The 26,232-nt window shown below is 34.9% G+C and overlaps 1 protein-coding gene across 5 annotated transcripts in view; it reads right to left on the bottom strand.

Annotated features, from left to right (window-relative positions):
* The window catches only part of USP32 (ubiquitin specific peptidase 32), a 250,126-nt gene that overhangs the window by 113,016 nt on the left and 110,878 nt on the right, over window positions 1-26,232 (bottom strand). For all 5 annotated transcript variants that reach the window (XM_031966529.1, XM_031966532.1, XM_031966530.1 and 2 more), the window contains exon 5: window positions 20,009-20,168. In XM_031966529.1, coding sequence (XP_031822389.1) covers window positions 20,009-20,168 — 160 coding nt within the window. The remainder of the gene's footprint in view (window positions 1-20,008; window positions 20,169-26,232) is intronic.

Genomic DNA, 26,232 nt, shown 5'->3' with positions numbered 1-26,232 from the left:
ATCCCTAATTGATAAATGGTCAAAGGACATGAACAGATTGTTTTCAGAAGAAATCAAAGCTATTTTCAACCAAATGTTCTAATTCACTATTGATTAGAGAAAAGCAAGTTAAATCAGATATAAAGTACCATCTTACATCTGTCAGAAATGAGAAATGCTGAAAAGAATGAGGGAAAATAGGTACATCAATAAATAACAAGAGAGCATATTCTTAGATCCAGGTTAATGAGAGATAAAGAGATAATGAGAGATAAAGAAAAATTAAAAGGACCTAAACATACAAAAATATTTATAGCAGCTCTTTTTGTAGTGACAAAGAATTAGAAATTGAGGTGATGTTCATCAACAGGGAACAGATGAGGGGAGCAGTTATGAAAAAAATATAGCATGACCAATGTAAATGGATGTAAAATGAAATAAAAGGTATTGGGAGATCATTGTGCATAGTAACAATAATGTAATAATGATCAACTGTGAAAGACTTAGCTACTCTATCAATGCATCAATTAAAGACAATTCCAAAGGACTCATGGTGAAAAATGCTAACTACATTTCCAAAGAGAAAACTAAGGAACTCTGGTTGCAATTTGAATTTTCTATTTTCCTTTTACTAATACAGATAATATGGAAATATATTTTAGATGATTTAACATGTATAATTAAAATTTTGCTTACCTTCTCAGTGGGTGAGGAAGGGAGAGGATTTGGAATTCAAAATTTTAAAGAAAAGAATACTTTAAAAAATAAGTAAGTCATAAATTTATTGGGGGAGAAGGGATAACTGTTGCTTCTGTAGGGAAAATGTCATATTGGGAGTTCTCTACACAAATGAAACCACAGCTTATGACTAAAACTGCAAATAATAAAAATTTTAAATAAAGAATAGATTAGTGTAAGAAGAGAGAGATTGGTTAAGAAGAAAAATTAGGAAACTATTATTTCCCAGGTGGAAGATAGGAGGAATGTGAATTCAGGTGGTGGCAATGGGAAACTGGGTATTATGATAGGGGAAGATAATGGTTTGCTGAGGTAGAATTAACAGATAGTTTTACATGTCTATGAGATAAACAAATGTGAATATTAATGGCATATGTAAGAAACAAGGGACTAGGGGTTTTTAACCTTTTTTGTGCCATGGGTCTATTTGGCAATCTAGTGGAAAAGCCTCTGGTCCTTTTCCCTAGAATGTTTTTCAATAATTGAAGAGAATGTTAAATTTCAATTAGACATCAGTGAACATAAAGATGTGGTTTTTCCTTCAACTAATTCACAGGTAACATGAAATTTATTAATGGACCTCAGGGCAAGAATCTTTGTTTAAGACTATTCGTGAAAATATCTGCCAGGAAAACCTGTTTTGGCTTTCCTAATTGTATTCTAGCTCTTTTCACATGTGACACTGGTTGCTACTGTTGCACTGTATTGATTGTATTGTGTGAATCAATTTAAGTGAGGTTGTGCAAAGTCATCAATCACATTCTTTCCTCCAATCATCAAAGTGCAGTGCTAAGACAAAGTCAGCTTACCACCATCAGAGTAGATCTAAAGGTTTTATTGATTTATTTTGTTAAAATGCTTTTAGGAAAGAAAAAAAAAAAACTGTTTAAAGTAATTTTTATTTTTGTAAAAAAAAAAAAAAAAAAAGACTAGGATTGTGCTTTCTCAAATACTAAAACTTAACTAAGTTTTCAAAGAAAATTAAAATAATCTATAAAAACCAACAACTTCTGCTATGTAATTTAAGTGTATATGTGTATATCTACACATAAACAAAATTTCACAAGGTAGTAAAAAATTACAAACCAACCCTGTTCTTGTCTTTTATGTTTTAAATTTCTTCTGTGCAATAAAAAGTTTAGTAATGTTTCTTTTTTTTTCTGTCACTAGTAACTGACTTGCCATTTGTTCCTTATACTCTTCTTGTAGACATCTCCTACTTTTAAGAAATATTATATATAGTCTAACAAACATAAATCAACACAATGGCCCTATCTGAGAACATCTATCTTACTGGGCATCTCAAGAATATTACCCTTCTGTGAAAAGGTAGAGGGCAGAGGTGGCTGAAAGAGTAGTAAATAGAACACTAGACCTGGAATTAGACATTAAGTAGCATGTATCCCTAGCCCAGCCACTTAATCTCTGTGTCTCTTAGACTCCTTACCAGGAAAATGATGATAATAACAGTACCTATACTGACATGGTTATTGTGAGAATAAAGTGAGAAAATACTTATAAACAGCTTAGTACTGTGTTTGTAACGATAATGTTAATCAAAAACAGTATCACAAGTCCATGAGACATTGCATGACAACTAGATCTATATAAGACAACTATCTATATGAAAAATGAACATGCATGTGGAATTCCAAGCCAGGGCAAAACGTTTACCTATTTATGAAATTGGGACAAAGTAAAGAAGAAACCCAGAAATCTCAATCTAAATAGGAGTGGGAAGGGAGGAGAAATCATGAACAATCAAGTCAGCAAAAACAGTATTCTTTTCCTTTGGGAACCACTAGACTATGAAGATATGACAGTCTGCTTATCTAAAAGGGTCCCAGCTGCATAAGCAGTTTTCTAGTCTACTGTGAACTAAATGGAACACAAATGGACTCATATGAATAGATGTAAGCATACACACAAATATCTATAGACACATACACATATATACAATCATATAATACAAATATGTAAGACCATGTATTATGCATACTTCCACTTGTCATCTCTTTGGAAGCGAATAGTAACTTTATTTATACATGCAAGTCGTTCTATGATTTTTTAAATCAATCAGCTCTATCATTTCCTACACCACAATAGTATTCCAACTCAAATCACATTATCTGAGAGACAGTCTTTCCTCAGTTTTCTGCATTCCTAATCTTTTTCTGGTTACAGAGGTTTTACTTATACAAAAAAATTTTAACTGAAAATAACCAAAGTGTCTATTTCATACTGCAACAGTGCTCCCATCTTATAATTTAAGATTTGATACTGCTTAATTTCCTTCTTTCACATCTTCTCTGATTTCTTCATAAGGTTTTTTTTCCTTCTAATTTATTGAGATGTATTGAATTGAATAGTTAAATTTGTCATTTTAAATCATATTAATTTTACCTAACTATTAATAATAAATATTGCTTCAATTATTTAAATCTGCTCTATTTGTATTAAAAGTGTATTATAAAAGGGTGTTCCAAATCACTATTGATAAGAGAAATGCAAATTAAGACAACTCTGAGATACTACTACATACCTGTCAGATTGGCTAAGATGACAGGAAAAAATAATGATGAATGTTGGAGGGGATGCGGGAAAACTGCGACACTGATGCATGGAGTTGTGAACAAATCCAACCATTCTGGAAAGCAATCTGGAATTATGCCCAAAAAGTTACCAAACTGTGCATACCCTTTGCTCCAGCAGTGTTACTACTGGGCTTATATCCCAAAGAGATACTAAAGAAGGGAAAGGGACCTGTATGTGCCAAAATGTTTCTGGCAACCTTTTTTGTAGTAGCTAGAAACTGGAAAATGAATGGATGAACATCAATTGGAGAATGGTTGAATAAACTGTGGTGGTATATGAATGTTATAGAATATTATTGTTCTATAAGAAATGACCTTACATGAACTGATGCTGAGTGAAATGAGCAGAAGGAGATCATTATACACTTCAACAACAATACTGTATGAGGATGTATTCTGATGGAAGTGGATATTTTTGACAAAGAGAAGATCTAATTCAGTTCCAATTGATCATTGATGGACAGAATCAGCTACATCCAGAGAAGGAACCACTGGGAAATGAATATGGACTACTTGCATTTTTGTTTTTTTTCCCAGGTTATTTTTACCTTCTGAATCCAATTCTTTTTGTGCAACAAGAGAACTGTACGGTTCTGCACACATAAATTGTATCTAGGATATACTATAATATATTTAACTGTTTTAGACTGCCTGCCATCTAGGGGAGGAGGTGGAAGAAGGGAAGGGAAAAGCTGGAACAGAAGTGAGTGCAAGGAATAATGTTGTAAAAAATTATCCATGAATATGTTCTGTCAATTAAAAGTTATAATAAAAAAATAAAGTTAAAAAAAAAAGTGTATTATATCAGGGCAGCTAGTTGGTCCAGTAGATAGAGCACCAGCTCTCAAATCAGAAGGACCTGAATTAAAATCTGGCCCCAGACATTTAAACGTCCTAGCTGTGTGACCCTGGGCAAGTCATTTGACCCCAATTGCCTCAGTAAAAAAAAAAAGTATATCATACTTATGTTGTTTCTGTGTTTTGGCAGGTATACTTGATATTTTCTGGTGTCAAGTTGTTTTAAATGGTTTAAAATAACATTGAATAATGACATATACTATAGTTTTCCTACTTTTTTGATTAAATCTATTTTTGCTTCAACTTTGTCCAAGGATCGTGATTACTATCCCTGATTTTTTTTTTTTACACAATTCTACTGCAGCTTTTATTTTTATCTCATTTTTACTGTTTCCTGAAAGCAACATATTATTGAATTAAAATGAGTAAATTCATCTTACTCACATACTAAGCTACAATTACTGTGTATTTTCCATCTTCCTATTTTTCTTCATTATCCTTCTTACCCTACTTACTCTATCTCTCCTCACTCCTAATTTACTTCTACTCACATTACCTTGCCTTTAAGGCCCTACTCCCTAACCTATCCAGCTGTATAAGAGTTCCTCCCTTATTCTCTCCCCACACCTATCCCCTTACCCTCATATTTCTTTCTGAAATAAGATATTTTATACCCTTCTAGATGTAAATTACTCCCTTTTTAAGGCATTCCCAATGAGAAAGTTTCCAGCACTATCTGACCTCCCCCACCATTCGCTTCTTTTGAATCAATTTTTACTTTCATGCCTCATTTGTATGAAATAAATACTTCTTTTTTTTCTCTATAACCAGTTCCCCCTCTGAGGCAACTGGGGTTAAATGACTTGTCCAGGGTCACACAGCTAGGAATGTTAAGTATCTGAGGCTAGATTTGAACTCAGTCAGGGCTGGTGCTCTCTCCACTGCACCACCTACCTGTTCCCCCACATAGCTCAAGGCCCAAGTCTTTCTTCCAAACTATTCAAATAGTGATGAGTCATAAGAATACTGATAACATTTTCACATATAAACAATTTGATCTTATTGAGTCCCTTATAATATAAATCTTTAATATTTACTTTATATTTCTCAAAAATCTTATATATTGAACTTTACATTAAGGTCCAGGGTTTTTGTTATAAAAACTTGAAAGTGTTTGAGCCCATTAAATATCCTTTTTTCCCCCACTCAGAATTACACTTAACTTTACTGAGTAAATTACCTTTTTAATTCTTATTGTACTTAAACATAGCAACTGGTAAATCTTATGTAACCCTTATTGTAGCTCTATTTTTATATTTTTTCCCTTGTTGTTTTAAATATTTTTTCCTTTCCCTGGGAGTTTTGAAATTTGTTATGATATTCCTATAAGTTTTCCTCCTGAAATCTTTTTCAGGTAGTGATCACTGAGATTTTTTTGTTTTGTTTTTCTTTTCTGCTCTGTCTTCTTGTTCTAGAACTTCAAGGAACTTTTCCTTGATAATGTCATATAATATTGATGTGGGAAAGATTCCTTTCTAGATTCCCACCCCCTCCTAGTTAACAATGTAAATTACCCTTTAACTCACAAATCCTGGTCCCTTTGAATTCCAATAGAAGATCCGGACCTATCCCAGCCCCATCTGGATCTGAGCCAACTTTGGGGCTACACCCAAAAGCCCCTCAAGCTAAGTCTTCTATTATAAAAGAGCCCCGCTGGGAACCCCTCTTTGCTGAGATTCCAAACATGCCAGCCATGTGAGGACTCTCTGTCCACTGGACCCTCTGTCTGGTGTCCTCCTTATCTCTACCTTCACCTATCTCCTACTTCTAAAACTCAATAATAAGCCTCTTTCATCAATCTAGCTCTCGGGCTAATAAATGCTTTTATTGGTGACTCCCGCTGCTACTAGACCTCATAATAATCCAAAGGGGTTATAGGGGAGCTTTGCTTGACTTCCTGTAACCCAAACCTGCCACTAGACCTTAACTAAACCCTAATTTCATTTAGGTACCCCAAATCTAAACCTCAACAATACTGTATCAAAAGCCTTTTTTTTTTTTTTTTGTAATTTTCAGGTAGTCAAATTTTATATTATTTCTCCTCAATCTGTGATCCAGATTAGTTGTTTTTCACAGGAAATGTTTTATATTCTCTTCTATTTTTTTTCCCATTCTTTTGATTTTGTTTCTTGGTGAACTATAGCTTCACTTTGTTCAATTCTAGTTTTCAAGGAATTACTGCTTTATGTTTTTTTTACCTTTTGTACCCAGTTACAAAACAAAAAAACCCAGGGTAACACAGTTAGGAAGTATTAAGTGTCTTTGGTCAAATTTAAACTCGGGTCCTCCTGACTTCAGGCTGATACTCTATCCACTGGGAATTATTTTCTTCCTTAAGTTTTTGATTCCTTATTTCGTTGTCTTAATTTTCTTGATTTTCTTTTGAATTGCTCTTTTTTTTTTTTCTAATTTTTTGGCCAATCTCTCTTATTTAACTTTTAAAATCCTTTTTGAGTTCTTACAAGAACTCTTGTTTTTGGAACCATTTGATGTTTCTCAATGAAAAATGAATGGCTTTTTTAACTCCACTATCTTCCTCTAAATATAAACCCAGATCATTTTTATTTTTATTCCATTTTTATCAGCTATTAATATAATCAAGTTCCAATCCTAAGGGACAGGGAATGGTGCCCCACTCCTAAGTCAGGGCTACCACACAATCCTACAAATGATCTTACTCTCTTCCCTCCCTCTGGTAGGTATAAACTACGGCTGTCCTCTCTTCTTAAGAGCTGAAAGCAGGAACTCTACTCTCCTACAAGTATCTACAAACAGGGTCCCGACCCTTCTAATACTGATGTGGTTTAGATTTATGGAACCAAAATGAAATTAGGGTTTCTGGTGGTCAGGGAGTTAAATGATCGGGGTTCAGGGAGCCAAATGGAGAGGTTTGGCTCCCCTGCACCCCCTTCGGATTCGGCGCAAGGGTAGGGAGTTTTGGGGCCTCCTTCTGGTAGCACAGAGGTTCTCTGTAAAGGAATTTACTGACCAGAAAATATAGATTGATAAGAGGTTTATTATGGGGATTGGAAGCATAAGGTCTGGTTAGGAAAATAGATGAGGATAAAGGGAGGATGGCACTGGAAAAGAATATTATTCCAGTGGGCAGATCTATGGAAAATGGAGTTTTGCACTGAGAATGCTGTTCTCAATGGGCAGAAAGTCCTAATAGCTGAGTAAACCACTGAGGTCCATCTGCAAAGACCTTAGTTGATGGAAGCTCATTATACTGCTTGTCTTGGTGGGGATTGGGAAACCCGAGCGGATCATCAGATTGGGGGCTGGGACAACCAGAGCAGATCAGAACCCATAGGGGCTGTGAGTGCCCAAGTTGGCTCAGATCCAATGGGGGCTGGGACAAGCCTGGATCTCCTATTGGAATTCAAGGAATGCGTTTGACCAGGATTTGTGAATCAAAGGCCCTGGCTTCCGGGACTGATATACCTCAGCCCGGAGGGGCTGGGAATCTGAAAGGAATCATAGATCAATCTGAAAGGAATGACAAATCAATAGGAAATACAGTTTCTTAAAGGGACCACAACCAGCTTCACTACTTCACCAGACATGTATTATCTCCTTCCTCAGAGCAGTGCCAGCCAAGGATGTATCTCAGCCATGGGATGCCTGGGGTTTCTGAATCTTCTATTCTGCCTTTATAACTTCAAGAGATGAGTTCCAGGGGCAGTGGCTGCCAACTAGCCCAGCTGCCCTCAGGGCTTTTGACTGATTGTTGTTGATTCCATTGAGACAGCCTAGAGGTGGCTCTACTTCTCTCAGGTGAAGGCTGAGTCTTTACTGGGGTTTTGTTATGTTGTCTTGGAGGACAATTGTTTTACCCCAACTGCTCTTTATTTTACTGCCTTATTATAGTCACTCTCAGGCAAAGTTCCCTCTCTTTTATTATTTTTTGTGAAGGAAATTTAGCGAGCCAAAAGTTTCTGACCCACTCCACCATCTTTCCAGAATTCTCTTGATAATTTAGAATGATAATTCTTAACTTACCTATACTTTATCTGTTTTTGAAGTCAGTTTATAAGTATTTTTCATCCACCATTAGGTCCAATTTTTTCTAGTTCACAACAACAATGCACCATATTTTCAGCAATGCAACTAGAATTTGGCCTGTTTTTTGGCTAACCATAATCAAATCCAACCCAGTCACAAAATCCAAACTGCAGAAACAGCTTGCTAATGCCACACAGATTACTGTCAAAAATGTTATGCAGAAAATCCAAACATTTTCCTCTAAACAAAGGGTTTTTTTAAACCACTTTTACATAAAACAGTGCTCAAAATCAATGGCATATATCACGGCTTCAAATAGTTGACTGAGTGACATTTGAAACTAAGAGGATAATGAAGTAAGGATAAGTGGAATAAAATTCACTAGGTCATTTATTTACCAGTTAAGGAATTTCACACTTATTCAGAGAATGTTTTTTAAAATTATAAATTCTTATGTAGCAAAGAAAACAAATGTATGATTTTATTTTGTAGGAATAGTACTGGAATATCATAGTGATGTAATAAAGCCTCTAGGGGAGAGTGTAATCTCATTTCAAGGTCCTCTGACCTTAGAGGGCTTCTGTTCCAACTATCAAACAAATCACTAATTCCAAATCTTCTGGTATTGGAATCTGTGATCCTGAGGCCCTTGGATCTTAGAATGAAATTGTTCTGTTGTTTTTTTTTTCCCCTGAGGCACTTAGGGTTAAGTGACTTGCCCAGGGTCCCACAGCTAGGAAGTGTTAAGTGTGGGAGACCAGATTTGAACTCCGGTCCTCATAACTCCAGGATTGGTGCTCTATCCACTGTGCCACTTAGCTGCCCCTAGAAAGATATTGTTCTATCAATGATTGTAGAATTCTTCTGGCTTGGGAATATAAGAACAATATATAATATAATATTATATAGAATGATATATAACAACAATATTTCTTCCCTTAAACTTTAGGAAAGATATATTACACATCTCAGCAGACTATAAAAATGTTGAGAGGAATGATTAAGACATTTGGCAATTAGTCATTTTAAGATGGCAAGAAAAATTCCTGGAACTTTGGGGATAATTCCAGGAATTTACCCCATTCTGAAAGAAAAGAAAATGAAAAAACACACTAGGTAAATAGCAACTTTTTGCTAACCCTTCCTTGACTTCTATCTTGTCCGGAGACCTTCTTCTGCTCCTTGGGAAAGCACCCTTGAAAGTATTAAGGGACCCTCTTCACTCCACTCCCCACAGTGATTTTGAGTGTATCTCAGTTGTGGGAATTGCTAACAAGATCAATATGAGCCCAAGTCCTTCTCTGCTAACTCTTCTCATCTCAGAACTGCAGGGAAATTCAAATTCTGACTCACCTACAGAAATAGGAAAAGCAACAAAACCCAAATACCGCCTCAAGCTAGTTTTGGGGAGTGAGGGTAAGATCCAATGGTCAGCATTTCCTGAAGCTGACACCTAAAACTACCATCAGTGGGAGATCCTGGTACCAGTCACCTCAGCCTTCAACAGAAATTCTGTCTGGAATTTTCTGGGAAGAATTTGGTTAACCTTGGCACCACCGAGCATGGCAATGTAAGATGGTAAAGTCAGTCAGCCTCTGCATTTGGTAAGACCACCATTCTCTGTTTCAGTTGTGGATATGTATTAGCTATGTAATTTATGGCAAATTATTTTATCTCTCCTCAGTTTTCTTATTTGTAAAGAAAAATAATAGTTGTTTTGTGAACATCACATGACTGCAAAAGTATTTAGCATAAAACATTATTATATAAATGTTAACTGCTTTACTGGATATAATAATTTCATAAATGATAACTTAATGGATTTTTTAAAAAAGATATGACTAACAGATAAATGATTTCTATATGTGTGTAAAGTAATTTGGAAATTTATTCTGAAATATGGTAGTAAAAGCAATTTTAAAGCCCACTAAATGGATAGGTAAATTACACTGATAGTGTTAACAGAAGAGTTTGGGAACTTTAGGAAAACAGAAACTCTGGCTATAAACAGCCTGCTTTTGAGTTATGTGAAGTCAGACTTTTTAGGGCCCTGTTAATAAAAACTGGCACCTTAACTCTTTTCTTGGCTCACAAAAGAAAAATTATTTTCATGAATTGGAAAATAACCAAATTTCAATTCAATTTGTCTAGGACATTTAGTCAGAATTTAGGGAAATCTCATTCATTAAAGTTAAGTCAATTTGAAATCTATTCTATCTTAATTTTAAGAATTGTCTTGTTTTCTCTATAAAACAAAAGAAAAACTTAAGGAAATATAAACTACTGCTAAGCCTATTTGTTATTAAGACTAAGTTATTTGCGGTTTGGTCATGTATACTTATTGTGTATCTAATTTATATTTTAATATATTTAACATCTACTGGTCATCCTGCCATCTGAGGGAGGGGGTGGGGGGGTAAGAGGTGAAAAATTGGAACAAGAAGTTTGGCAATTGTTAATGCTGTAAAGTTACCCATACATATAACCTGTAAATAAAAGGCTATTAAATTAAAAAAAAAAAAAAACAAAACTAAGTTATTTGGAGTTAGTGACTAAATCTAAAATTGGTAATTATTGTATGTGGAACAAGAGGGATGAGTTTAAAGCCTTATCAGCTCACCTCCAAGTTATGAGATGTGCAACACCTTTTCCCCCTTCACAAAGGATGTGCAACACCTTTTCCCCCATCACAAAGTCTACTCCAGCAGACATGACTTAAGGAACATTCCTCCTGACAACCCAGATAGTGAATGGTTTACGGATGGGTCCAGCTTTCTTGAAAATGAGTAAAGAAAGGCAGGTTATTCTGTGGTGACCCTCAATAGCACCCTGGAGGTTAAGCCATTCCCTTCCCCCCACCCCCACCCCCTCACTTCTTCCCAGGAAGCTGAACTCATTGCCTTTACTAAAGCTTTGGAACTGGGAAAGGGAATGAGAGTGAACATTTATACTGACTCCAAATGTGTTTTTTATATTTTGCATGCTCATGGGGCTATATGAAAAAAAAAATTAAAGTAAACTTCTGACAGCAAAAATTTCTCCTATTAAATATACAAGAGAAATTCTACAACTATTGCAAGCTGGCCACAGACCTAGAAAGGTTTCAATTATTTTTGTAAAGGACACCAGAAACGGAATTCACTAAATGCCAAGGGGAACAGGCTTGCAGATTTAGCTGCCCACGCTACTGCCAGTTTGCCCCTGACCATGGCATCTTTAATTCTCCAACTCCCCATACCCTTTTCCCCTCTGAGTGGTTTCAAACATCCTCAGGCCAGTTTCTAATCCCAGAGACAAACCAGGGGGAACTTCTTTTTGGCCTGCACAACTCTCTGAAGAGCTACAATGGCCAGCCCTCACTTCTCAAATAACTGAAAAGGTGGTTGAGGCATTTAAGATTATTTCTCTTCATCCTGCCTGGAAGAGCCTTAGGCTTTAATAATCTGGGCAGGTAGGGAAAATAAATCACATCCTCAACCCAGTCCTCACTAAACTATGCCCGGAGAGAATTGGATGAAGAATCTCCCATTAGGAAGGACCATATAAGGTCATTATGATTATTCCAAATTCAATCAAACTTGAAGGTTTCCCCAGCTGGACTCATGTTTCTAGAATTAAAATTGCTACTCCTGTTACTTCTCCCTCAGACATTCTTGAATATTCCCGTGAACCCATAGGGAACCTGAAACTACTTTTCCCCAGGACTCCTGTAAACACCAGATAGAGAAGCTTCTTCATAACCTCCTGAGAACTAACATTCCTATTGATAGATTTATTTCCTCCAGACTCCAAACTATGGACTTCCAACTATTTATTCACCCTAAATACCATTGGATAACTGATTCTGACACCTAGCACCCCTCTGAATGTGTTGCCACCACCTTCAAGTCACGTGTCTTCCCTCCTCAGTCTAGACCCCCACTAGGCAGGGACAGTTCTACACCTTATCAGATAAACACCTCCGAAAGATGAGATCTCTCTCCCTTTGTCCCAAATGAATTTGGGGTACAAACTACTTGACAGGGGAAATGATGGAATATAGCTTCTAGGAAAGGCAGCAAGTTTTAAGGTCCCCAACCCTAGGGTGCTGTATTAGCAATTTGTCAGTGATTCTAAATCTTCTGGCTTTGGAATCTGTGATGCTGAATCTCTCTCATCTAAGAATGCTATTGTTCTGCCAATGATTGTAAAAACTATAGGCCATAAAACTAACATGTCAAAGACATGAATTGGATAAATTTGTCTCCTTGCTCCAAGTTCTTTGCTAAATTCCCCTGGAATTTAGAGTGCTTCAACTGGCGCTACAATTGCAATAAACTTTGCCCTTTGACTTGGATATGGGTTCAAGCCTGTAAATTCTTTTGAGACACCTCACAACACCAGTTTGTGATTCCAAACTTTTGGGGTCCCTTCTGAACCTCAACAATAGGTCAGAAAAGTTAATTCCTTATTTAGACATTAAGACAAATATAGGAAATGAAGTATGCACTAACATACTTTATCCAAAGTACTGTTTTACTGTAAGAAAATTCAAACATTACCAGTCATAAGTGAATCTATATTTCATAAAATCTGTTAATTTTGAAAATTTGAAAAATATTTTTCCAGGCTCCTAAAATTATAAAGAAAAAGTCCCAAGTTTTCACTAAGATAGGTAATTTCTGAGGAATGACATGGAATTAAACACCAGAGCAAAGTAACTCTCAATAACAGTACCTAGAGCCCATTCAAATAAGTCTCAAGTTTCAAGAGCACATTCAACCATTCAGATCCCTTGTTGACATTTATTATTTTATTATTGGCAAATAAGCAATGATTCAAAAATTCAGCCAAAATTAAAGTAAATCAAGAATTTACAGAAGAGTGAGGTAATGAAAAGCAATCATTTAGAGATAGCTGGAAAAAAAGAATTGCTAAAGTTAATTTACAAAAGGGCTTAATGACAATGGTTTGCCAGCACTATGCATCTGGTATTTTTTGGTTTTTTTTGAGTTACTCCTAAAAGATTAAAAACCCAAAAACAGTATATGCCAATCAATACCAACCACTCTCTCCCATTAAACAGGTGATTCTCTGGTAGGCAGAGACTATCACTGCGAAACTAAGGGCACAAGTGAGAAGAGACATGGAAGAATCTCAAATTGCAAGAGAAAAAGGACAGAAAAGTGAAAGGACTGTTTAACATGCTTTAAAGCAAAGGCAGGAAAAAGAACAAGCTCTAAAACAATTATATCACAAATAAAAGAAAAACAAGAAAACAGAAAAGAACCATGACCCATGTCAAAGATTACAGAAGATAAAAGGGTATTCATTTCAACATTTATACGTAGCATTAGAGTGGTCAAGTCAAAAGCATTGTAACCCCAAGTATCAAATATATAAAGAAGCAGCCTTTCTATTGTACTAAGACAAGCAATGACAACTAACAAACAGAAGGGACTATTTTGTAAACTTTAAACGTTTATTGTTAGTAACAACCATGCTGAAGTAAGAAACAGATACGAAAAAAAAAATGTATATTTTTTATTACTACAATATATGCTCCTGACCATAAATTTCCATTCCAAATTCCAAATTACCTAAACTGTTTTTATGAGAATTACAATTATACAAGAGAAAAGTGAAAAAGGAATATTGATGGAAAAGGCCCAGAACTTGAGATCCACATCCATATATATATACACAGATCTTTTATTCTGCTTTTAGCCAGGAGTTAACAGCAAGTCTCAGATTCATGTTTTAAGAAAAAATTTACAAACACACACACAGATATGTTTAGCTAAATGGTATGTATTTATAAACAAATAAATATATATATATATATACACATACACACACATACATACATACAGCATAATTATAAAGTTAATAAATAGAAATATATACAAAATAGTTTGGGCAGGGAGGGTATTAACACTTGGGAAATCAGGAAAAGCTTCATGCAAAAGACAATGCTTAAAGAGAGATACTATGAATACATGGAGTGTGGTTAGTACAAAAGCACAGAGAAAAAAGATGGAACATCACATGTGAAGAACAAGTTGGATAGTATTACTGACTGAAGAATGTGTGTAACAAGACTGGAAGTATAAATAGGATTGATATCACAAAAAGCTTAACACACCAAAACAGAGGGGATTATATTTTTTCCTGGAGGCAATAGGAAGCCTCTGAAATTGAATGAGTAGGGGTGGGTGTCACATGGTCAGATTTGACATGAATGAAATGAAGTATTTAAGGAATATTACTTTGATAACAGTATGCTGGATGGCTTGGAGTGGGAAGAAGACCAATTAGGACTTTCTTGCAATAAACTAGGCATATAATGATGAAGGCCTGAAATAAGGTGGTAATTATGTGAGTGAAGAGAAGATATTACATTCAAAAGATGTGGTAAAGGTAGAAATGGCAAAATTTGGAAAATTAATGGATATATGGGATAGAGAAGTTCAGGATAATACTGAGATTGTGAGCAAGGAGGCTAAGAGAAAAGGCAAAGTTTTATAGGTTTTCCAAGCTTTAATTAAAAAAAAAAAAAAAAAAAAAAGATGAGATAAAATTGAGCACAGTGCCTTGTTTCATACTGAGTATTCTTATGAGAAAATATTTTCAATTAACTTCTTTCAAATATTGTACATAAGTATGACTATATGTGTCTATGTGTAAATAAGATATTTTATAAAATCCTTGGATTTATACAGTGCCTATTATGTGGCAGGCATTGTGCTAAGTACTTTACAAATATTATCTCATTTAATCTTCACAACTCTGGGAGGCACTATTATTATTCCCACTGAATAGTTGAGGAAACAGATAAACAAAAATTAAATGACTTGCCCAAGATCATAGTAAGTGAAGGGAGGGAGAGAGAAAAAAAGAGAGAGGGGGAAGGGATGGAAAGAGGGAGAGAGGGAAGGGGAGAAGGGGAGAGTGTGTATGAGAGACTACAAACAATACACATATCCAACTCTTCTTAAAAATTCTCTTAGAAAGGTTTTCTGTATATTGAACCGAAAGGGAATAATTTTAACATTCACATTTATAATGAATATAAATTAATTATAAACAAGAACATTGTTTTAAAAAATCCATAACAGATTAAACTATCTAACTATATATAATTAAACTGAAAAGGTAGGATTTATAACAATAAAAAACTTTTCTTGTAATGAAAGCCTGGTTAAGCTTATTATCAAGTCTGTGTACCTTGAATCTTTGGTTCAAGTTTAACTTTAGTGTAATAATGCATAAATATTTGATTAAAATGAAAGGTAAACTAAAAGCAGTTCTTAAAGTTCTGAATTCACAAGAATGAAGCATAGACAATGTCATGAAAAACCCCAAAATGATAGCAAATCAAATCAGCAAAATTATTCTAACTTTGTTCTTAAATGGCTACACTACTATTCTATGTGATTTATGTGAAAAGAAACAGAATTTTATTTAAAATGACAGTGTGCTTAACTAACTATGACTAACTATGACTTTAAAATTTATTTCATAATTCTACATAGAGGTGTGATTAAAACTAGCAGTCCTCTAACATAAATGTTATTTACAAATGAAAAATTCTTATTCTTTTATGCTTCTTAGATGCGTTGGCTCATTAAACAACTTTAAATGGAGTCACTGATGCTTAACAATAGATATTTTCTATTTCTAAATTAGCTAATACCGTTCTTTATATTTAATCAAATTTATACCCTTCTTTATTTGTGGAGAATGTCTATTGCTGAATGATCATAGCTTCAAAGTGAGCTTGAAAATCAAGCTGCATAGGTGTGCTAATAACCTGATCACCAGTCTTTAAAATGCTAGCTTTATCCTGATATTTCTACAAGAAGTAATCTTGTAAATAGAAAATTCTGGGGGGGTTGTTTTTGTCTTTGTTTTTTTAAATAATGAGGCCTATCTTTTCAATAATAAGTAATTCAGGCCAATTCCAATAGACTTATGATGGAGAGCAAGAGGACCATGGGGACTCAATGTGGATCACAACACTGTATTTTCAATTTTTGTTGTTGTTTGCTTCTTTTCTCATTTTTTTTCTTTTTTGATCCGATTTTTCTTGTGCAGCATGATATATGTTGAACCATGTATGGAAGAATTGTACATACTTAACATATAATGGATTACTTTCTGTCTAAGAGAGGGTGAAAAGAGAAAGGAGAAATATTTGGAACACAAGGTTTTGCAAGGGTGAATGTTGAAAACTATGTTTGCAAGTATTTCGAAAATAAAGTTAGGATCAAAACTAACAAATAGGTAAGTAAATAATTAAATAACAAGATCTAATAAAAAAGCAGCTTCCCTGGGCAGCAGCAATATATATTTTACTAACAATTTAAGGGACGAGGTCTGGATCAAAATAAAAATAAGCTGTCCATTCTTAGAAGAAATGAATTTTTGTGTTTCTCTGAAGAATTGTTTCCCAATGTATGGTACATTTACATATAAGTACTATTACATTAAAATTATGTACATGATAAAATTTATACCAAATAAGACCTTTAAAGGAAGAGATTAAAGGTAAAATAATATTTGATACTAAAGTCAATAGGGAACCAGTGGAGTGTACTCAATAAGGGCAATGACTTGATCAGAGTTATACTTCAGAAAAATTATTTTAAGAGCTGTGTAGAGGATAAATAGAAAAGGAGGAAGAACAAGAAGAAGAGTAATAGCTAACATTTATATAGCACTTTAATAAGGTTTGCAAAGTACTTTGCAAATATATCACTATGTCAATACCAGGTGAACAGCTGCTATTACTGTCTCTATTTCGTAAGTGAAGAAACCAAGACAAAGAAAGGTTAAGTGGCTTGCCTAGGCTCATACAGCTAGTAAACCCATCTGAGACAGGATCTGAATTCAGGACTTCCTGACTCTAGTGATCTTTCAGGAATGTCAACAAGCTACCTGGAATAGATCCCTAGGGGGCACTACTATATATCAGAGACCAGAATCAACAAGACTTTTCAGTAGAATAGTGGTTACATGTATAGAAAGATGGGGAGAGGTGTGAGAGAGATGATGTAGTGTCACAGACTATACATAGATGGAGGGGGAAAAAGGGAAGAGGTGAAGATGACACAAAGTTCAATCCTGATGACAAAAATAGTAGTTCGAAAGAGAGGCAGGTCAGAAGTAAGAAAACGTAACAATAATATCTACCATGTGGATCTTAGCCAATCCATACCTGTTTATTATCCACCATTCACTCCGTCCCACCTAAAATTCAAAGGAGAGAGCTGGAGTTCTAACTCCTCAGGCACAAAGTTTCCCAAAGCAGAAGTCATATAAGAACTGTTTATGCCTTCCTCAGCCACAAGGTGAATAGGAAGACACAAGGGAGATATGCTGGTACAGGAGATGGCAGGGAAAAAAGGACAGCTTTTCCCAATGGAAGATGCACAGCTGCTCTTGTGGATAAACAAGCTAGTAGCAGTCAAGTCCCTATGCTGAGGGACTAAAATACAGGGCAAGAATGGGAAGGTTGCAAACTTACAGGATAGAGGGAAAGAAAAACATGGGGACAAGTCAGGGGATAAAGATAGATGTGGCTGGGTTTGGACAAGCTCCAAACCTTGGAATTCAAATAGCAGTAGTAATGTGACCTTCCTTTTTATCCTCTAGCCAGCTGATTACATGAACCTTGGGTTTAGATCATGAAACTCAGAATTTGCGGACCAGTGACCTAAAAAGTGACATTAAAAAACTTAGTTGATCCACCTGAAAATATCTTAAGAAAATAGAAATGAAGTCTAGTAAAGCTCATATGTGAAATTAAGAGGTAACACTAGACAAAATGCATGTGTGAAAACTAATCAATTAGGAATATCAACTACTGTATTATGTGAGAAAAAGATAAGAGTTAATACAAAACAGACAATTTCTTGCATCTCTCTTCTATAAAACTTAAGTAATTTATAACCAACCTTCTACACTTCACACTTGCATGAAAATTTTAAATTCTGAATCAAGGTACTGCAAAAATAATGAAAGTTCCTCCAATCTTAAACAATTTTTATTTTTAATCATTTTAATTTATTTTTAACTTAATTTACTCTTATTTTTACATAATGTTTATCTAAGTACATACATATTGCTTTAATGCTTCTCTAGATGCTCTATTGCAAAAATACAGGACATCACCTGTGACCTCCTCCTGCTTCTCTTCTCTGCATCTGATGATCTCTTAACATTGTCCCCCATTATTTCCTTCTTTACTACATTCTCTGATGAAGAAATGGTGGTTCTTCTTTGTCAAAGCCAAACTTTATATGGAACCCACTGACACCATTCCTTCCTATCTCTTCAAGTCAAATGTTTCCAAAATCAATTAACCCCTCTTTCTCTCTTGAATCTTCAAACTTCTTTTGCCCAATGGTTCCTTCCTTGCTGCATATAAACATACCTAAGTCTCCACTCTCCTTTATAAACATTCTAGAGGCCTTGCCATCCACCTTCTATTCAAGAAACCAGTGTGTATATCTCTCCAGCTTTTTTAAAAGGCCAGACTCCTTTTAGAAAAGAAAAAGAAAGAGGAAAAGAAAAAAAAAGAGAAAAAAAAAAAAGAAAAAGGGAAAGGAAAAGAAAAAAAAAAAGAAAGGAAAGGATATCAACTTTTCTTGTCTCTACTTTCTAACCTTTCACCGTTTTCTCAATCTTTTCAATCTGACTTCTGATCTCATCAATTCAACTTAATTTTGGACCTTATTATTTCACACCCTTCTGTTTCCATGCTTTTGTTCATACTTGAAATAGAACTCCATTTCTTAGAATCAGTGTCATTTTTGTCTTTAAAACTCAAACATTTGTGTCCTCAGTCCTGAACACATAGTAATGGTTTAATAAATGCTTGCTGACTGATTGGTATTTAGACTAAATTTTTCTGAGTCCCAAATCCTAGCCTAAAATTATTCTTATATTCTTAAAAACACTACCACATTCTTAACTTCAGGAGAAATCAGACTTTGATATAATTAAGATACAGATTTCACTGATAATTTTGAAAATGTCACCTAAAAAATACCTTACTGGGAACAATATTCTTTATGTTTATTTCTTTTTGTTTATTAGAATTTAGGGTAAAATTTAGTTAAAAAAAAAAAAAAAGGAAATACTCATTTTAATTTCAATTTAAAAAGCAAACCTCCAAAAATTAATGTCTTTCCCAAACCCAGAGATTAAATTCCAAAGGGAAAGAAGTACTTGCAGCCAATCCTTAATGTATCTGTAAAGTCAGATAGACTTCCCCTGAGATTTCATGTCATTTTTAATGAGTTTAGAGACATTAATATAGAAAAGTTTGTAAAGAACTTAGACGAAACTTGCAGATCCTACATTTACATTAAGTCACAAACACCACTTATTCAAACAGTGCACACTCATACTCTGATTAAGCATAGGAAAACATGAATCTACTATATATCAAAAAATGAAAGCAAGTGTTTCCAATCCATCTATCATAGGAAAACCAAGAGATGTGCCTGTCCATCCCCAAGAGAGTGGTAGTAATGAATGGAGAAAGGAGATAAACCAAAGTGACTATTTTTATTTCAAAACAAGGAACCCAAACATAAACAAAAATATGTCACTACTATATAGACCTGAAGTTGAATTAGAAAAGAAATCCATCACTCTCTCAGAACAATGTTTGACTGCCAAGAATCTGACCAAAGACACAAATCAAATTGCAACCAGCCAAATCAATATCACTAAGACCCAATGGTCAGTTTCTAAAAACTGTAAAATGTGTATCAGTAATACAGCTAGCAATGCAGGAAATGATCAGGGAAAAAATAAATAAATAAAAAATAACATTTGCTTACAATGTGTGACTCCAGCCAGAGTTTGGTAGAAAGTAGGGGTATCACTATCATCAGTGAGAGTAACATAAACACCTCCAGACAGCAGCCATCGGGAAAAAGTGAAAGCATCTTTATTTTGTAGCAGCCAGTTTCTAAACTTCTCATAGTTGACTTTTTCACCCTGAAATAAGAATAAGAATAAATGGACCAAAGGAAAAAATTGTAAACTACAGAATATATACATTTTATTCTTCTAAATTAAGGTACATTACAGCACATTAAAAATTGCAAAGGACAGAGTACTGGACATATGTCAGAAAGACCTGAATTTAAATTCTGCTTTAAATACTACCTATGTAATCCTGGGGCAAGTCACTTTAGCCACTATTAACTTCAGTTTCTACATCTGTCAAATGGAAACAATAACAACACCTAACTCATGAGGATTTTGAAGATCAAATGGGGCAACAAAAGTAAAACATTTTGCAAACCATAAAGTACTATTTAAATATTAGTTATTATAACTATAAAGATATATAAACAAAACAGTATGTAAGATGCAAAGAAAGCTCATCAACGTGTGGAATCAAGGAAGGCTTCTGGGAAGAAGTGGCTTTTGAGAAAAACCTTGAAAAATTTTAATAGGTGTGAAAACAGGGAAGGAGGGACTTGGATTCCCAGCACAGTGAGAAATATGAACTAAAGCATGAGGATAAAGAAATTGAAAAGTATGTGTTTAAGGAATGATACCTTTTGGCGAGAGCACAATGTATATGAATAGTATAAAAAAGAGGAATGGGAAACAAATTTGGACTTTTATCATCTTTAATAAATTAATAAATACCATTCATTCACAACCACAGTATCATGAAGCTGTATCCTTTTCTTTATTCCAAGACAATCAGTGTATTGAGAATTCTCATTATTAATTGTCTGGATTACAGAACCAATCCCCTAATATGTCTTCCCATCTCTATTCTCTCTATATACTAATTTATCATTCACACCACCCACAGTAACATTCCCCTACCAAAAATATGATCATAATATTTTTCTACTTACTTAAAAATATTTAGTGATTATTGCCTAAGTTTAAATAACTTTGTCTGATAGGAAAGGTTCACTATTATATGGAGTGATTCTACCAGTTCTACCAGTATTATATGGAGCCTTATCTCACACAAATTCTAAGAAAGTATTCTAAATCCTAGCCAAACTTGCCTATCCTGAAGAAATTTGTATTTCAGTCCACCCACAAGTTAAGCCAGGAATCAGCCCAAAATTATCAACCTACCACCCATGGTCACTTGCTAGAAATAATATAATAAGCAACAGTAAAATGATTTTATCATATTCCATATTTTAGAATATTTTCTTCTCTCCTCCCCAATTCACTTACTTCCTACCTATCTTGAAAGGTCTTTTTAAAAATGAAGTGAAATGCTCCCTTTCCTACAAAGATTTGATTTTTCAAGTTGTTAGTGGTTTCATGTAGCTTTTTGTTTTTCACCTTTCATAATTCTTCATAAACTTTTTAATACTGTGATTATTTGTCTTTTTTCCATATTCTCTTACCCAAGTTCCATGAGGGCTGAGACAGTGTCTTCTATGAATTGTCTCTCCATGCAGAATAGGTTCTTTACAATATTTCTAGAATTAAACTGAACTGTGCATATTCAATCAATCATATATGCATTATTAAACAACTACAATATACAATGTTGTGCTAGTAGCTAAGAGTAAAGAGTCAAAAAGGAAACCATACTTTATAAGATATAAAGGAATAAAAGAATTTTACCTAAATAGCAATTAGAGTAAGTTCTCAACTTACTAATAAGTTGTATTCCAAAAGCTTATTCATATACTAGTACTGTGGGCATATTTTTAATGTAAAAAAACCATGATACATGATGAACAGATTTCTTATTTGTCCAGTAACAACCTATTTAGCACATAATGTCATTGACAAAAGTAAAAAAAGTTGAGATCCACAACACTGGAGTACCTAAACTACTAAAAAATTCATTTAAATTTTTTTTCCATTCTAAAAACAACTTTTGCTATTTACACATTAGTTTCCTTTGACCATATAATTAACTTAAATAGTGAAAAAGTTATTAATGTATGTTATCCTTATCCACCTACCAGACTCAATAAGAATAGAAAGTGTCATATATTGACTTTTATTTTCCCTAAATATACAGCGTGCTCCCTGACATATAGTAGTCACTCAAATTATTGCTGGAGTTCAAGTTGACAGATTTTTACTGACAATGCAAGTCTTATTAAACCTGATGAACTGCTTAAATATAGTGCAAATGTTTAAAAATTATAGGTATTTGCAATACACACATTCAAAAACTAATATATGTCAGGCACTATGCTAAAGCACTGGGGAAACAAATATAAAAATATAGTCCGTCAAGAAACTTTCAATTTTTTCGATATAATTATTGTTAGATAAAAATCGAAGATCAAGGAATTGAGAACTACTAAAAGATAATGGGACCAAATGTCTTCATTCACCTTGCTGGCTCTCCTTCAGGCCTGAAATTCTTTCCCTCTGCCGCCTAGACTTTATTCAAGTGTTAGTTAAAATCCAATCTTCTGCATGAAGCCATTTCTGATATTCCTTAGTGCTAAGAACTTTCTTCCTGAGATCATCTCCAATGTATCTGGTGTATATATATCGTACATAGATGCTTGCATGTCCCTACCACCACCTGCCCTCTGACACTATCAACAAATTATGAGCTTCTTGAAGGAAGTGGCAATATTTGTCTTTGTATCCCTAAGGCTCAGCACAGTGTCTGGCACGGAAATAGGTAGATAATAAATGCTTATATACTTAATTTCATTTTACACATAAGGAAACTGAAGCTTAAAGAATAAATGACCAGTCCGAAATTAAGTGATTGACTAGGCAGCTGAAGTTTTTTATTTTAAGTACATGAGATGGTGAAGCTAGACTACTTTGATAACTGTCGATTTAACATATTAATAAGATAGACGTACTTTCTATCTCTTAAATGACAAACTGCTCAAGGAAAATAAGTATGTCAAAAGTTGGACAAATATTATCTAAAAGGTATTGTGTGGCTTATTCTTCAGGGTTCTAAGGACAGAGTTATTGGAAATATGTCTTTCCTCTGTATCTACACCAACCCCTTCCCTTCTCCTAACTATTTCTGTGAAGGGCACAACTATTCTTCCATGTACCCAGATTTTAAATCTAGGAGTCATCCCCAACTTTTCACTCTAAGTCATCTCTCTTATATCCAAATGATAATGAGATCTTATAAATTCCTACTTTCACAATATCCTTTAATTCATAACTTTCACTCCACTCACAAGGCTACCAACAAAGATGAAGATTCAATTTCAGCTAGCTTGGACTATTACAAAGATCTTCCTCCTAACTTCTCTCTCCTTGTCATAGCCTGTCCTATAGATCCTCCAGATAGCTTCCACATTGATATTCCTAAAACACAGATCTGACCATATCAATCCCATAGGAAAGAACCTTCTGAAGCTCCTAAGTATCTCTAAGATAAATTGCCAACCCCTCAGTTTGGCACTTAAAGCCTTTTACAATTTGCCTGAGGGGCATTATTTTTGGTTTGCTCATTCCACTACTTCCCGGAAAAAAAAAATTACAACTATTATTAACTGTAATGACTACAAATTTATGTTACACAATCTCAACTAGGCACTCAATGGCACAAAACAATCTTTCTAATTCCAATATCCATAGAGGTTCTTCCAAATCTTTTGATTCCACTACCCTCACTCTCTCAGATAATAATCTTAGCCCAAGTTTTACAAAAAAAAAAAATTCGAAGCCATTACTGACAGCTTCTTTCTCTCTCTTATTCCTTATCTTGTGTCACTCACCTTTTCCTTCTTCACTCTGGTCTCACATGAAGAAGTAGTCTTATTTTATAACACAGCCTACTTCTATTTGCATAAGTGATCCCATTCTATCACATCTCCTACATCAAAGAAGCTCCACCCCCAATCATGCCCACTTTATCACTTATTTTGATCAACCTCTACTGCTGGATGCTCTCTTCTCTTTAGGTTTTTAGGACACTACTTTCTTCTGGTTCTCTAACCTAGTTGACTATTCCTTTGCTGGATCCCCCAAGTCAATATGCTCTAACCATAGGGGTCACAGGATAGGATTCTTTCTTGAGCTCTTTTTACTTTTCCTTCCATACTACTTAACTGGATGATCCCCCAAGAATCATCTGTTTCCTTTCTACTTTCCTTTCCCTACCCTCTGTCCATGTAAGGTATCATACCCTAATCTACAAGTGCTCTGCTCAGAGGAACATAAATTTTGAACATAGAAACATCTCAAGACATTTACAGGTTTAACTAGCTAAGACTAAGCTTTAAAACCAAATCATTTGGGATCTCAAAGATGATCAGCAATAGGTCCCAGGCAGTGCCCCATTTGGTCATACTTTGGGTCCACATCAGCTCAAAGTGAATTTAAATAGTAACTGTTTCTATTTTGGCCAGAAATCTTATGAGTCTTCCAATACCAGATTTTTTTTTTTTTAAACTAGATAAGAGAGGCCATTCTCTGCCTCATTTCTTACCTAGTCTTAATCATTGACTGGGCACTGCCTAAGTCAAACTGAGACCTGTTGAAGGCCTTGGCTTTAAAAGGTCAAGATCTCCCATTGCAGCTAGGGCCATCTCTAGTTATCTTGATCTCTTATCTTGTCACTAGAGAAGAAAGTGAGTCTGGTGATTTTGCAGTTCTTCCTCATTTAAATCTATTTTACTTGCATGTCATAGCACCATCTTCCTAGTGTCATAGTCCTCCTCTTTGAAAACAAAGGACACTTCTACGCTTATGCTCTGATTTCCGTTAACTTCCAACCTCACATTGCCAACTGCCATTCAGACATCTCAATTTGGGTATCCAGTAGTCATCTTAGAAGAAACATGTTCAAAATGAGCTAATTATCGTTCTCCTTAAATCCTCTCTCACACTTTTATGTTCACCCTAATTTCCCTACTACTGACATGGGCAACACCATTCTCCTGGTCTCTTGGGCACAAAACATAGATTTCATCCTCAATTCCTCACATTGAATCTGCTGCCAAGGCGTGCTGATTTCACCCGTGCAACTTCTCTAAAATAAGCCTCCTATTGGGCTTTGATAATGTTACCACCCTGGTACAGGACTTGATCACCTCATGCTTAGATTATTCTAACAGCCTGCTAGGTCTATCTATTTCGGGTCTCTCCCTACTTCCCATCTATCCTGTATTCAGCTGTCAAAGTAATTTTCCTAAAATGCAAGCCAACAACAGTGAGGCAGTGCAGCCCTTAGACAGGATGTAGCAATGTAGTGATATAATAATATCATTAGAAATGATATATTTCTTCCCCTCAGCTATCCTACTCCAGTTTACTCTATATGACTGGGACGCTAAGGCCACAAATATCACTCTATCAGTTAGCAGGACCGTTGGTCAATGACAACAGAATTTCTGAGACTAATGAGCAACTAAAATGAAGTGCTTGAAATTAATGCAGGCACAGAACAAAAATGGGTGTCTGTCACTTGATCTAGTGGGGTTTCAGGCCTAAAAACACACCACCAGAAGGCTCCCTGGTGAGCTCTGTCCAGAGAATTATGGTACTGCACCAGGACACAAAATCAGAAGCAGAACACCCAACTCTCCATCTAAGCCATAAAATTAGCATATATGTGACGTGAAGCACCTAATCCCTCTCACTTTTCTCCATACATTTATTTTCTTGCACCTGTTTCTTTGCTAATTATTTTGTAATTTAGCCCACTATAATTGGCATTACAATCATAATAAATCTTGCCCTTTGACTTGGAGATGAGTCCAAGCTTACAAATTCTTTTGAGACACATTGTTAACACCTGTCTGGAATTCCAACATTTTGGGGATCCTCCTTGAACACCAACAATATTGCCCTTGCAATACTCAATAAACTCTACTTAATAAATTACACTGGCTACCTATTAACTCCAGAAACAAATACAAAATACACTGTTTGGCATTCAAAGCCCTTCAGAACATAATCTCCTCTCATCCGTTTCCAGTTTTCCACTTTAATTCTCACCCACATATTCTTGAATCCAGAAACACTGGGATCCTGGCTGTTCAACAAACAAGGTACAGTTTCTTTGAACTTCAGTCATTTTCCCTAACTATATCCTATACCTGGAAAGTTCTCGCTCATCTCTGCC

Source organism: Sarcophilus harrisii, chromosome 4, assembly GCF_902635505.1.
Source record: "Sarcophilus harrisii chromosome 4, mSarHar1.11, whole genome shotgun sequence".
Taxonomy (NCBI): Eukaryota; Metazoa; Chordata; class Mammalia; order Dasyuromorphia; family Dasyuridae; genus Sarcophilus; species Sarcophilus harrisii.
This window is presented reverse-complemented; position numbering and strand designations above follow the sequence as displayed.